The 16316-nt window shown below is 33.0% G+C and overlaps 1 protein-coding gene and 1 pseudogene across 1 annotated transcript; both read right to left on the bottom strand.

Annotated features, from left to right (window-relative positions):
- Positions 1–511: 511 nt before the first annotated feature.
- LOC112518333 lies at positions 512–2899 on the bottom strand (annotated as a pseudogene).
- A 10721-nt stretch (positions 2900–13620) lies between these two features.
- Positions 13621–15527, bottom strand: LOC112518462 (40S ribosomal protein S21-2-like). The gene is made up of 4 exons (XM_025126165.1): positions 15491–15527; positions 14471–14544; positions 14260–14392; positions 13621–13847 (listed from the first exon to the last, which is right to left on the bottom strand). The coding sequence occupies exons 2-4, from the start codon at positions 14518–14520 to the stop codon at positions 13785–13787; spliced, it is 246 nt and encodes an 81-aa protein (XP_024981933.1). The 5' UTR covers positions 14521–14544; positions 15491–15527; the 3' UTR covers positions 13621–13784.
- Positions 15528–16316: the final 789 nt, after the last annotated feature.

Below are 16316 nucleotides of genomic sequence, written 5' to 3'. Positions count from 1 at the left end.
CATGTTCAACAATGTTTTCCTTAATTTTCTTGGCATTCCCACCAACCTGAAAACGAAGTCTAGAATTGGGATTTGCATGTCAAGTTAGTTAATTTATTGACATAAAAAAATTGATAAAGAATTGTTTTGGGTTTCAAAGATGAAGAGCACAAGACTTCCACAGTAACAAGTGAAGAGCACAATACTTTTTAACCTATTTCTTGTAGCAAGTCTTTTCTTCTTGCAATTTGTAACTTATGTGTTATCTTTGATTGTTTAGATAAGTTATGTATCTTATCTTTTCAGCAAACTATCTGTAAAAATCTGTATTGATGTTCTTTATCAATATTAGTTTTTTAAAAGTGAAAGCTATTGTGTTTGTATTAATCCCCCCCTTTACAAACTGTTACCTATAAACTCTTGTAGATCTAGTTGGGACCAACCGATTATTTAGGAGTTACACAAAGGAAGAGCTTTCTGAAAAACATGTTGAACAATTTTTTGAACACAAAGTATATGTGTGTATGTATTTCTAAAGGGTTTCTTTTATGCACGTTGGATGAAAGTCATAGCCACAAACATCACATGAAAATGCCTAAAACGTCCCACGTTTCTTGCAGAAATCATAGATATATGCTTTGGGCATCTCTAATTTAAGAATGTGTTCATGCTTACAGTCCTCAACTTTTTGAGGCAATCCATCTCCTTCCTTCATTACTGAAGCTTCTATCTCCAAGATCTTTGGTTTAGTAAACGGATATAACGAAATCATCGATTGCCCATTTGTGCTTATCATTCATCCATCTGGTCCTTGCAGTATCAAATTCAAGATCTATGTGATTTCAAAAATCCTACAGAGGTCTTGCCTTGACTTATCTAAAGGGATGTCTAGCCATGGCATCTTATTTAGGTTGAGGTCAAACTCTTTACGGTCTCTATCGGTTGATATAAATATGACTTCAAATTCTTGATTTGTATTATTGATAATGTTGTTATATGCTCCAACGAGTTAGGTGGTGAAATCACGACAAGGTGGACACCAATCTGCACCAAAGTACAGACTTATCGTCTTGCCAACAAGCTCCAATTGATGTATCAGCAAGACCATCAAAAGCTCAACGGAGAACACAAATCCTAAAAGTTCTTCAAGCATGTGAAACCATCCACTACAACAAAATTAGTTTTATAGAATGCCAAAAATGTTTAAATGTCTTATAGGACCAAACAATTTCACATCCAATATAAATCTGTTACAATAAGTTGATATGACGTTTTTGAACATCTTAACAAGTTTTTTAGAATACTTTTGAAATAAAGCATCCATTAGTATTTTCTACAAAAGGATGTGTTATTAAAAAGCTAACCAGACATTTTATTTCAAAAGTGTCCTTAAAAACTTGTTAGGATGTCCAAATACGTCCTAACATCATATTGTAACACAATATACAATTGTTTGTTCTTATAAATCAGTCTATCAGGATATTTAGACATCTTTTAAGTCCTATAAAACATATTTTCTTGTAGCGACCAAAAAAATACGAATTACTTACCTTTACACATTTGTTGGAGACAAAGGAGTTTTTAATTCTATTAAAAAGTTCATCCAACTTCCCTCCTTGATGCTTTGCTTCATCGATAGACTTCAACTCTTCTTGGCTTTTCTTGGTGAAGGGAAATGCATCGGCGCCATAGTCCTTTATCAGCCCGACGAGGGAAACTTTCAGCGACGGATTAGCGAGGGAACCTTTCAGCGACGGATTAGCGAGGGAATTTTTAGCGGATTTCCAAGGGAACTTTCAGCGATGGATCTTCCATCAATGTTTAAAATTTTTAAAAATAAATAATATATAATTACATAATTCCTATATTTAATTTATACATAACCTGCACATAATAAATAACAAACCAAAACTGTCAACGAATAAAACTAAACAATTCATATAATTTAAAATATCAAATTCATACAATTTAATGTTTAAATTCATGTAATCTAACTACCCAGAGGTGGGGGGAACGTATCATGACTGTCGCATAAACGCAGTAAAATGTTCCGATAACGCGATCTGCTAGGCTAACTGGGTAGCGTGTTTAAGAAAATCATTGTATTACAACTTAAAGATAAAAAACAAAATATTTGTGGTTGATACTTAAACATTCAGGAATATTATGTCGTCTAAGTTTATAAAGCTAAACAACTCATCTTCATAAGAGATAAATATCTCTACCTACTATAAGATATTCTACCTTCAGAAGAAGATGGGAATTTGTATGGTGCAATGAATTTGGTGACAAAACAAAGCTATACATCGACTGTAGACCTAAAGAAAGTAGAATACAGGGGAACGATTGAGTTGCATATCCCAATAAGATCAAGCAAGTCCCAATGGGATGCATATCATTTTTATGGTATAGATATTTTGGTTCATGCTATTGAATATCCATGGACACTATTAAAATGCCAGCTGAGGATCTTAGTCGGTTAGGAACAACAATCAAGAGTCTTACCCTTACATAACAGTGATTACTTTTATTTGATAAGCATTTGGTAAACAATCATTAATTCAATTGTCCATTGCATGTGACTTTTGATAATCAGTTTAATCCAAATAAATTAGCACAATCAAGCAATATTAATGGATGATTAAATTGATTTGATTTCATCCATTGAATCAATCATTAGATCATTTTAATCATCACTATACAATAAAATGCAAGATATAAATATTACATTAAATAAGTTCTTTATTTTTTATTTTAAGTAGTAAGTAGATTTATTTCAAAAAAATTTAATAGTTAGAGTAGATTTTGTTGGTTTGATTATTAAATTGGGACTGTCATACCATTTTTATGTCCGTAGCGAAGGTATATACTTACAGATTAATTGATGCCGCTTCCACCAAAGAGGAAGATCATAGTACATGCTTTAAGAAGGAGTCAATCACAAAAATGTGGTTCGAGTGGAATAAATATTGTGGCCATGATGATTTTGAAATAGAACCAATTGATGTCAAGGTATATGGTGATCAATTTCTAGATACTCCATGGTTGAATGAAGACGTACCTGCATTACATACAAGGTTAGTAAAATCACTTCTAATAATGAATATTCATGATGAATATTTGATCCTCATGGTTCTCAAATGAACTTGCCTCTAAGACAATGAATATGTACCCATTGGAATATATAATATCGGCTCACTTTCAACCAAATTACTTCTTAGATGGGCCCTATTGGTGGATATGGAAGATACGTCGAAACCAACGCTCGACTTTGTGAATTCGAACTTTGTAACAATTTGGCCGTAGCTTAATGTTAATAATGGAATTCTATTTACAATTTGCAGAAGCTGAGAATGTTGTTGGTTGAGCTAAAAATCATTACTTATCTGGTTGTGCTCTTCCTTCCATTAAGTCGGATAGATTACATTTTCCCCGCGAAAGGTATTCATCCCTCCAAGTATTTTTGCTTAGCCATTAGTCAGTTGGTTAGTATGTTTTCTTTCATTTAACCTATCACTTCAATTTCGAACTTCTTCTAAGATCAGGGGTCTTCACAGAAACAATCGCTCTACTCTTTGAGCGTACAAATTAGGTCTATGTACATCCCTCTGATCCCACCTATGGGTGGGATTCGTCGAAAAGATCATCATCATCTACCCTTTAGTTGTTCGAAAGTTTTTATTACGATTTTTTCTAAATACTATTTATGTCCAAAATTTTAAAATTTAAAAGTTACATGCAAAATATCAGTTAAGTTAGGATTAAAGTTTAAAATGGCATAAAGCGTGATATAATAGGGAGGTGACATCACATACCTTACATGTTGCGATGAGGACATGACGTTTTTCAAGATGCAATATAAAACGACAAATTTGTATGTCATATATAATAATATTGAAAGATTTGCATTAATATTAAGAGAGTAAAAAACCATATAGATCATTATTATAAAAATATATGAAGGACCTTAGACAGAAGTTAACAGCTGAGCTGGATCAACTTAGAAGTTTAGTCCAAAAGCTTGAAGTCAAAGTAGCCGAACTTATGAATTCGACCCTTCTTGGTGCTGCCAGCATTGATGAACTTTATAGTCATTCACAATATCCATCTAATGATATAATAAACATGAGAGCTTTTCTTAGGTTAATTCAGAATTAGGTGCAAATTATATGGGTATGAGAGCTTTGACAAAAGTCCAATCTGAGATCGATTCAGATTTGATGGGTAGGTGAGCCTTGAAGAGAGTCAATTCTAAAGTAGGTTCATTGGCAATATCAATGACAACACGATTCCTCCACTAATGATTCTTTGAAGCTTTGTTTATATAACTTGAAAGTGGGATTCACAATTGGTATCAGAGCAAAAAGGCAAGTGTTTTGATTCAGTTCAATTCAATTTTGAATTTTTTTTTAAGGTTTTTGAAGCCTATTTTTGTTTCACTGTGTTCTTGATCTATCTGGTTATTTTTGGGGAATTAGTGATCAATTATTGTTCAAATAGAGTTAAGTGGTATTCATAACACTTTTCATGTATCAAACCTAAGGAAGTGTCTAGCAAACCCAAAAGTAGTTGTGCCACTACCAAAAATAAAAATAAATGAAAAGTTGTGTTTTGAAGAGACCACTGAAACCATTACACAGTTCAAAGTAAAAATGCTGAGAAATAAAGAGATTAGATTAGTGAAAGTTCAGTGGCGTTATCATAAGGAGACGAAAGCCAACTAGGAACCCGAGTCTGAGATGAGAATAAAATATCCACATTTGTTTACTTAATGGAATTCAGGGACGGAATTCCTCTAAGGAGAGGATATTGTAATGTTCGGTTTCAAGTTATAGTTGGTTATATTTCAAAATTTATGGCAATGGAAAGTTCAGGGTAAGATCTGGCATTTGTTGGAAAATGAGGGACCCATGGTGAAACCTTGGTCACCTCCTTGTGTTTTTATGAATATGGTCCAATTGAATATTGAGGTTGATTATATTCATGTGAAGGGGGAGGCTGTGCATGTCCATGCATTGTCTCAACCCCCCCCCCCCCTTTTTCTCTTTGTGGTATACTTACTATTTATAGTATAAAATATATACTAAAAGAGGTTTTCAGACTTTTGGAGAAAAACCCTTAGCAACTTGATCATCAAAGGGAAGAAAGTAGAAGCACTTATTGAGATTTCAGGAAAATGTGAGTTTTTACACTGTTTTGGTAAATATGAGTATTACATTTCTTGTAGTATATTATGTTTATTAGATGGTGTATTGATGTCAACTTTACATTACATCAAATTTGTTATAATCCTTCATCATACAAAGCATCCTTCGGTAAGACCCCTCATTGCACAAGGCATCATCCGGTAAGAACCTTCATCGAACAAGGCATCATCTGATATGGCCTTCATCGCTCAAAGTATCTTTCAGTAAGGGCCTTCATCGACCAAAGTGTTATGTTGATTGGATTTTCATCCCTCATAGTGTTGTCCGATAAGGACCTTCATCGACCAAAGTGTTGTTCGGATTGGACTTTCATCGCTCATAGTGTTGTCCGATAAGGACCTTCTTCGACCAAAGTGTTATCCGGATAGGACTTTCATCACTCATAGTGATGTCCGATAAGGACCTTCATCGACCAAAGTCTTGTTCGGATTGGATTTTCGTTGCTGAAGTAGGTTCATTTGCAATATCAATGACAACATGATTCCTCTACTAATGATTCTTTGAAGCTTTGTTTATATTACTTAAAACTGGGATTCACAATTGGTATCAGAGCAAGAAGGCAAGTGTTTTGATTCAGTTCAAATTAATTTTGATTTTGTTTAAGTCTGTTTTTGTTCGACTGTGTTCTTGATCCATTTGGTTATTTTTGGGGAATTATAGATCAATTTTTGCTCTAATTGATTTGATTTTAGTCATGGAATGAGTCTGAATCAATTTCTTCCATGAATGATAGATTTTGATCATAATTTTTGGATTTTTTGAGGAATTTTGTTGAACAGGTTGTTCTTCAAAATCTGAGTTGATTTTTGCAAAATTGCTTATTCTGATATGTTTTTGGTATAAATATATTTGTTCATTGTGTTGGTATACACATTTCGACTCTCCATATTCATTTTCATCGTGTTTGGTGGGATTTGAGGCTTAATTTCTTAATTTGTTGAAGATCTAAGTATATTGCATGTTTTGAATATTTGTATACGTACAGAAGAATGTGATAGTTGAGTATATCGCATTACATTGGTGTCGTAGTTGGAAGTATCACCCAACACTGATGGTGATACTTGAGTATAACGCACGTCAAGGCTGCAATTCTTAAAGCTAACGCACATCAAAGCTACGATAGTTACATATATCGGATGATACTATATGCGATAGTTGGGTTAATCGCATAGAGATCTGCAATAGTTGAGATATACTATGATATTTGGAGTTATCTACGATAGTTACAATAGTTAACTTTTAAAGGGTTGATTTTTTTCAGAGTTTGGTTTTTGGATCATTTCAATTAATTGTCTTACGATCATTCAAGTTTTATGAGAATGTCTTCTCGGGAAGCTACGACTATTGGTTCCGATGCTAGGCCTCCAGTTGTGTTTTGTTATGATTGTTTTAAATATAATGATAGATTTCTTGACTTCATTGAAAGACAAGATCTGGGTGAAGAAATTAAAGAATCTTTGGGGAAAAAAACATATAGTTGTTACACTATTGAATTAGAATGGGGTTTGGGATGATTTTCTTTACTATGGATTTAATACGATTGTTAAGTCCTTGATTTATATATATATACACATTAGACAATAGCCCAACCCGTAATTAGCTATATTCAAAATTATATTACAATTTCAATCGTAATTTTACTTTCTTATTTGTATGAACTTTCAAGTTTTTTGAGTTTATTACCTTTTTTTTGTATGTTCTTATTTTATTTTTACTTCGTTTAAACAGATTATTAAATGATGTACCAAAGTTTCAACCCGACCAACCTGTACGGGTTGGATTGGGTTGGGTTGTAGTTTTGCTTGGATCAAGATTTTTCAAACCATTAACACTGAATTAAATTATTCAAATGTTTTCAACCGGATCAACTCGCTATATACAACTCTAATTATGATTGCAACCAAATCACCCGATAACTTTCTTTGGTCTCATATCAATTTTAGATTTATAATAAATTTTTCGCATGTCAAAATTTAGAGAAAAATCACCTATCAATCTATACTATATTATAAAGTATTTGACAAAAACTCTTAAAAACAATTTTTTATGCATGAAGTACTGTTTATTAATACATATTACTTAAATTTTAAGATTACAGGTAAATTGTACGTAAATACAACTTATTAAAGCTTCATTTTCAATTCGTATAACCAACTGGAGATAAACACAATCAAATACAAGATAAACATCTTATTTTAAATATAAAAAATTTAAACTATAATTAGGATAATTATTGAATACTAATATAATCATTATCTTTATAAAAATTATATTGTTAAGGCAAAAATAAATTATTTTGCTATTAAACCTAAATTAAATTATAATAAAAAATTGAATTAGAAAAATGATATAAAAAATAGAACTTTTAAATAGTTAATTTGATATTAATATCAATATGTTTTTTCAAAATTTTATGATATATTCAAATATATTTTTATTAAAAAGTAAAAATATTAACTTTATCAAAACCACATAAATCGTATTATATCAACAGAGACAAAAACATTAAAATGAAGATGTATCTCGCTGCATTGTGCGAGTTCTCTTATAGTGTTTTTTAATTGATAAAATAGACAATTTAAACAAATTTAGACATATTAACTTATATTTCATATCTTAGCACCAACTCTTATAAATCATAAATGAAATAAGACTTAACACCTCTTAAAAAACAAACGTCACCTTACTTGTTATAATGTCTTATATACTTAGGCAAAAAATGTCAAGGGGACATATCTATCACGACGAGAGCAGGGTCTAGTATTATTAAATAAAGCTTTTGGTACGGTTATGCATCAAAGTAACATATCGTAATGCCTATGGGTGTTTTAGATGTATCTTTTGATTTATAGGAGATTGGTGTTCCTGCCCTCTTTACTTACATATGAATTATATTTTATACTCCTTTTCCACTCATAAGTCATATTTCATACTCCTATTTCATACTCCTATTTCACTCACATACCACTCATATGGTGAGGGGTATGAATATAGGAGTTGGATTTATATGAGAAAAATAGCCAAATAAGATAATATGAAAAAGGCCGAATCATGTCTGGTTTTATATTAAAATCACATGTGATTCACATGACTTTGGCTGAGATTTAAGGTTGCAAGCCACATCGCCTGCTCACCTTTCATTGACCGTGTTCTATAATCGCATATAAAATCACATATTGTTTACCTGTTTTAATGTATTCCCTTTTGATCCTCTTTCATGAATATAAATAATAGAGTAAATTACAATTTTGATTGCTATAGTTTGCATAAAACTACAAACATCCTTAAACTACAACAAATATAATAATGGTAAACAACCATTTAAAAGCATCTTCAACATATTATCTAAAATAGAGATTTTGAGCACCGATTCTTTAAAACTTTTCTTCAAAATAGAGAAAGTAAGAAAGAGAGACAGAGTGAATTTAAAGTTTACATTACTTGTATGTGACTAAATGCCAAATTTTTACTGATCATAAAAGTTTGCAGCATTTGTTCCATCAGAAAGAATTGAATATGTGCCAAAGCTGGTTAATGATTATGATTGTGAGATCTTGTATCATCCAGGAAAGGCTAATGTGGTAGCTGACACGTTAAGCCATAAAGAAAAGAGTGGTACAACTAAAACTATAGCATTAAGAGTTGAGTTATTACCAAGCTTTCACGAAAAACTGCAAAATTTTCAAGGTGAAGCGGTGAGAGAAGACAAGATCAAGCAAGAATAACTTTGTGGGGTATTGACTGAATTGGTAAAAGACAGTCGAGAATTATTGTATTTCCATAACAGGGTTTGGGTACCGTGCTATGGTAATCTTAGAGAACAAATTTTGAGTGAAGCTCACAAATCTCATTTTTCCATCCACTCAGGTGAGAATAAAATGTATAGAGATGTGAAACAATACTACTGGTGGCCGAGCAAGAAGAAGGATATAGCGAGACATGTAGATTAGTGTATGACCTGTATGGAAGTGAAGATAGAGCATCAACGACCATACGGTAAGTTGCAGTCATTAGAAATTCCAATTTGGAAATGGAATCACATTACAATGGATTTCATAACCAAACTACCTAGAACACATAAGGGATATGATGCTATATGGGTTGTGGTGGATCGATTATCTAAGTCTGCTCATTTCTTACTGATGAAATGATCGTATTTAATGGACCGACTAGTGAAACTATATATTGATGAAGTGGTAACACGTCAGTGTCCCATTGTCAATTATTTCTGATCGAGACGGTCGATTCATGTTTATGTTCTGAAAGAGTTTTCAAAGAGAAATGGATTCACAAATAAAGTTAAGCACGACTTATCATCCGCAGACTGATGGGCAAAGTGAACGAATGATTCAGACACTCGAAGACATGCTTCGAGCATGTGTTATTGACTTTGGAGGATCGTGGGATAGTCGTTTGCCTTTGATTGAGTTCACCTACAATAACAGTTATCACTCGAGTATCCAAGCAGCACATTTTGAAGTGTTTTATGGGCGAAAATGTCGAACACCGTTGTGTTGGAAAGAAGTGGGCGAGAAACAATTGGCTTGATCTGATATAGTTCAGCTGACAGCGGATAAGATTAATCAGATTCGTGAACGAATGAAGTAGCCCAGGATCGGAAAAAAAAGTTACGTTGATAAACGTCTTAAGCCGATTGAGTTTCAAGTCGGTGATAAAGTGATGTTGAAAGTATCACTCTGGAAAGGAGTTGTTCATTTTGGAAATAAAGGTAAATTGAGCTCAAGATATATTGAACCATTCCCTATCTTTGAACGAGTTGGAGAAGTGGCATACAAACTAGAGCTCCCTATAGAGTTAAGTGGTATTCATAACACTTTTCATGTATCAAATCTAAAGAAGTATCTAGCAAACCCAAAAGTAGTTGTGCCCCTACCAAAAATCAAAATCAATGAAAATTTGAGTTTTGAAGAGACCCCTGAAGCCATTACAGATTTCAAAGTAAAAACGTTGAGGAATAAAGAGATTGGATTAGTGAAAGTTTAGTGGCGTTATCATAAGAAGCCGGAAGCCACCTAGGAACCCGAGTCTGAGATGTGAGTAAAATATTCACATTTGTTTACTTAGTGGAATTTCAGGACGGAATTCCTTTAAGGAGAGGATATTGTAATGTTCGGTTTCACATTATAGTTGGTCATGTTTCAAAATTTATGGCAATGGAAGGTTCAAGGGTAAGATCTGGTATTTGTTGGAAGATGAGGGACCAATGGTGAAACATTTTTCACCTCTTCGTGTTTTTATGAATATAGTCCAATTGAATGTTGAGGTTGATTATATTCATGTGAAGGGGGAGGGTGTGCATGTCCATGCACTGTCTCAATCCCCCCTTTTCTCTTTGTGGTATACTTACTATTTATAGTAAGAAATATATACTAAAAGAGGTTTTCGGACTTTTGGAGAAAAACCCTTAGCAACTTGATCATCAAAAGGAAGAAAGTAGAAGCACTTATTGAGATTTCAGGCAAATGTGAGTTTTTACACTTTCTGGTAAATATGAGTATTACATTTCTTGTAGTATGCTCTGTTTACTAGACGATGTATTGATGTCAAATTTACATTACATCAAATTTGTTATAATCCTTCATCACACAAAGCATCCTCCGGTAAGACCCCTCATCACACAAGGCATCATCCAATAAGAACCTTCATCGCACAAGGCATATCTGAGAAGGCCTTCATCGCTCAAAGTGTCATCTGGTAAGGACCTTCATCGACCAAAGTGTTATCCGGATTGGATTTTCATCGCTCATAGTGTTGTCCGATAAGGACCTTCATTGACCAAAGTGTTGTCCGGATTGGACTTTTATCGCTCATAGTGTTGTCCGATAAAGACCTTCATCAACCAAAGTGTTGTCCGGATAGGACTTTCATCGCTCATAGTGTTGTCCGATAAGGACCTTCATCGACCAAAGTGTTATTCGGATTGGATTTTCATCGCTAAAGTAGGTTCATTTGCAATATCAATGACAACATGATTCCTCTACTAATGATTCTTTGAAGCTTTGTTTATATTACTTAAAATTGGGATTCACAATTGGTATCAGAGCAAGAAGGCAAGTGTTTTGATTCAGTTCAAATTAATTTTTTTTTAAGTCTGTTTTTGTGCGACTGCGTTCTTGATCCATTTGGTTATTTTTGGGGAATTATAGATCAATTCTTGCTCTAATTGATTTGATTTTAGTCATGGAATGAGTCTGAATCAATTTCTTCCACGAATGATAGATTTTGATCATAATTTTTGGATTTTTTGAGGAATTTTGTTGAACAGGTTGTTCTTCAAAATCAGGGTTGATTTTTGCAAAATTGCTTATTCTAATATGTTTTTGGTATAAATATCTTTGTTCATTGTGTTGGTATACACAATTTGACGCTCTTCTTAGGCCGCATTGGGTTAAAGGTACCAAGGCCATATTATTACCTGGTAGATGCTGGATACACAAATGGTGAGGGTTTCCTCGCCCCATATAGAGGTCAAAAATATTACTTAAATGATTGGCGGGATGGATACCAACCAACCACGCCAAAGGAACTTTTTAACATGAGATATTCCTCTGCAAGAAATGTCATAGAAAGGTGTTTTGGCATTTTAAAGGCAAGGTGGGGAATTTTAATAGATATCTCGTACTATCATGCTGAACTGAAAAACAAGATCATAATGACATGTTGTCCACTTCATAATCATATCAGGAGAGAAATGTCAAATGATCTGTTTAAGAATGATGGGTTAGACGAAACAACCGAAGATGATGGAGACCAAGACGTGGATAATGTCAGTTCTGTTGGGACATCAACTGAGTGGACTGCATTTATAAATAATTTGGCACAACATATGTTTGAGGCTTGGAATGCTACGCATTGACCTTTTATGATTTGTAATGCTAGAAGTTTATCTTTATGGTTTGTAATGAATTTGATACCTATGTTGCATAATATTATGATTAATAATGCTACAACTTGATTTTATGATTTGCATGTTTATTTTACATGTTATTTGTTTATTATTTAATTTCTTTAACAATAGGTATGGCGGATCGAAGTCATAATAGAAACTATCGAAATTGGACAACTATTGAAGATGCCAAGCTTGTGGAGGCTTTGGTTAACATGGTTAATACCGGATGATTTAAAGCAAATAACGGCTTTAAATGTGGATATTTACGGTATCTCGAAAAGGTGTTAAAAGAATTAATTCATGATTTTGGTATATTGGGTAAACTGCACATTGAGTCAAGAATTAAAACAATGAAAAATGATTGGCAAGTGGTCCATGACATGGTGAATGAGACAAATACGAGTGAGTTTGGTAATGATTATTTGAAACAATGTGTAATTGTCAAAGCACTAGTTTGGGAGTCTTACCTGAAGGTACCCGTTATATATTTGTTATATTTGTAGTTATTATTTGATATCTTTGCTAATTAATTTTTATGACATGAAATAGGTACATAAAGAGGCAGCAAAATGGAAATTTCCACAGTTTGAAGACTTGTCTATTGTTTTTGGAAAAGATAGAGCCCAAGGAAGTAGAGTCTGGAATGTTGTTGAGATGGAGGAGCAAGTGAATCTAGAAGAACAAAAATAACAATAAGAGGACACAGAAAGTAGCCATAATGTATGTAATGCTACAGATATACGAATTGAAGAAGGTTCAAGTCGAGGTAGTAAGAAAATAAAAGCCTGAGTTGAGACTCTTGTTGACGGAATGCATAGTGCAACTCTCTTACTTGGAGAGAGATTTAAAAATGCATTGAAAAATATGGTAGATATGGAAATGGATATACAAAACAAGACTGTCATGGTGAATTCTAAACTTGCAAAAATGCAAATCACTTTCTAGAGTGGAAAGGTTCATAGCAATCAAGAAGATAACAAGTAAACCTGATAACGTGTTACCTTTTTAGAGTTTGGAAGAAAGGGAGCGAGAGGAGTGGGTGAGGTTTCTATTGGAAGGTTGATTTTGGTTATGAATTGAAAGCTTGAATTTGGGTTTTGGAAGTAAAGTATGTAGTTAACAATTTCAGATGTTATCAAATCTTAGTAATTTGTAGTAAACAATTTCAGATATTAGCAATATAAGCGAACAGTTTCAAATCTTATCTAAGGTTAGTAATGTAATTTGGTTTAATGGTAATTTTAATTTTAAAGAAAAATGACAAAAAGAAATCATAAAAGACCATTTGTTGATATTTAATTCCGATCCAAAATTCAATTCCATAAACCAAACAAAAAAATTCCAATTCCATCCAACCAACGCAATCAAAAGACATGGTCAAATTCCATCAAAGTCAAATTCATTTGATGAATTCCAATTCCATCGAATTCCATTTTACAAACCAAACGCCTAAGTTATTGTTTTATTATACTAAAGTCTCACCAATAAAAAGCTTTGAAATTAGATGTTCAGAGAAGAGAGAATACCAAAAAACCACAACTTGATAGCAGCAAAATTCAAGGCCAGGATCTCAAATATAATAAGCTACAAACTTAATGTAATTTCCCCCACCCCCCCTGCAGGCCCTGCTCCTCCTAACAATTCGAATTCAAAAACATGAAAAACGTCGTTAAACACCATACAACCAACTATTGGCGRGCTTCGACTTTCTTCTTCTGCCACAGCCTGTCAAGTGCACTATCCGCATCTCCCTGCAAAAACACCCATTTTGCACAAACATGAATTTGATATGTAAAAATAACACTTGTATATATAACAATTATTACCGAAAGATTTAAGCAGAAGGGTAATAGCCATCTGACAAACTCTCAAGTACAAACAGACATGAAAGAAGAATTAAGATCAAACACAAATGTCATCTCTCTCATCCACTTAGAAAGCATTTCCTTTTGACACAAAATGCTTCAGCAGCTTATGACAGAATGCTCTCAAAATCATTCGTCATTGCTAGCTTTAATGCAAGTCATTAACTTATTCTAAAACATTACCACCGCTGGTGTTGCACCATAAAAAAGATGCAAATGAAATCTTATCAATATTTCCATAAAGTAAGCTAGACAAAGGATTTGATGCTTGAAATTTTAACCAAATTGCAAGACCTACCTGGGCTCGCACAAAACCACAGAGGGCAAAAGTGGAGAACTGGCCAGTGTAGCGGCCAGTCTCATCCACATGACCCACATTAACCTGAACAGATGCATGATCCTTTGAAGTGATCAACCTATTAGTAGCAGAACTGCAAAAATACAATCATATTGGTTAAGTCTACTGCATGAACATTGATACATGAGAAAAGGACTCCTTAATAACATACCACTTCCTGGGGATGTACAGATCCATGTTTTGTCCCTCTTCATTCTGCATCTTGGCGATTTCTTCACACAACAACTAATTTTATAGACCAACAAGTTTAAATTAACAACACCAAAAAGAAACAATTTTCAAGGATTGAAAATAAGTATTGTATTTGTCTAATCCAATTTCACTCTTGTAAAGGCCTAAAACTATTTCCAATGTGGTTTATAGGCTATTTAAAATTAAGTCCACGGTTTTATTTTGTCCATATGATTACATCAACTTTATAAATGGCTTCCAACTCCGCTATCTTTGTTCAATAAATAAAAGCAGAAGTATAGGGAGTATAAAGCATGTTTGAGTAGAAAATGAAAATCCACACTACAATTCTGCATACACACACATTGTGGATAGCAAGATCTCTTAGCACTAACTACAAGCATCTAAAACACCTGCCCATTGATCAAATTTCACAAATTTGCAAGCCATTGCATAAAAAGATCAACTTAACTCAGCCATTAACAGGTCCACTGTCATCCATCAAAACATACTCAGTTATCTTTCACAACCTTGACAATTCCCTCAATCACACCCCTCCCCAACAAAATGCACATAGACGCAATCAGCTCACCCATAATATAGATGCAAATATATCATTACCAGGTGTCAAACACATGTTCCATACAAATTTACAAATTTCAAAACACAACCAAAGATCTTAATTACCTTGCTTCAGCTGCGAAGCAAACTTAACTGACTAGAAACCCAATTCAAATCTCCCCAATTCCCTTCTTTTCCGTTCACCTAAGTAACGATTTCTTAATTGGAATGCTACATGTTCATTTACAACCAATGTTACAGCTACAAAACACAAACCATTTAATCAAAGCCTTGATTCTTTAGAAAATCACGAGAATGGGTAAAAACAACGGAAAATATGCAGGGAGGAAAAAATTTCAATAAAAAAAAACTGACTGACAAATAAGAAAACATCTGTTTTATGAATCATAAATCGAAGGTAGATATGAAGAACACAAACCTAGATTGGAAATCGGCGAGATATGAGCTGCTGCTGCTGCGTATTCGGACGGCTTCTGAAACCCTAATCAATTTATAATATAGTAAACTACGATTTTCGTCCCTGTGGTTTGATATTTCTATCTATTTTCGTCCCTGTTTTTTAAAAATTGCTTTTTTGTCCCTGTTGTTTCCATTGCCATCCCTACCTCTAACATCATTAAAAATAGCCGTTAAAAAAGTCTTGATAAATTACATATCTAGTCCTTGTGGTTTATAAAAATTTAAATACTTATTCTTGGATTTCATTTATTATATTAATAAACTATAAATTTGAAACTTACATATATTCTGTTCTTTTTACTTTTTCTTTCTTCATTATAATTTAATATTACATATAACACATACATAGAACGATAATCAAATAAGAACCAACAAAACTCATTTTAAACCAATCTAGGTTTTAGAACGAGTTTAATAAAAAAAAACTCTCGATGTTTTTAAAATAAACTAGAAGCGTACTCGCGCAATGTAGCGAGATACATCGTGTTTTTAATATTTCATTTTATTATTTCTCAGTCGATGTTATAATATGGCTTTATGTGATTTTGAGAAAGCGATGATGTTTTTATTTTTGAATAAAATATATGTTTGACGATATTATAAAAAGTTGACAAAAATATATCGATATTAGTATCAAATTAACTATTTGAAATTCCTCATTTTTTTGTGTAATTTTTTAATCCAATTTTTTTATAATTTAATTTATGTACAATAACGAAATAATTTATATTTGGTTTAATAATATAATTTTTTATAAAGATAATAATTATTTATTTTGTTGGAAC

This window comes from Cynara cardunculus (assembly GCF_001531365.2).
Source record: "Cynara cardunculus var. scolymus isolate 2C chromosome LG 9, CcrdV1, whole genome shotgun sequence".
Classification (NCBI taxonomy): domain Eukaryota; kingdom Viridiplantae; phylum Streptophyta; class Magnoliopsida; order Asterales; family Asteraceae; genus Cynara; species Cynara cardunculus.
This window is presented reverse-complemented; position numbering and strand designations above follow the sequence as displayed.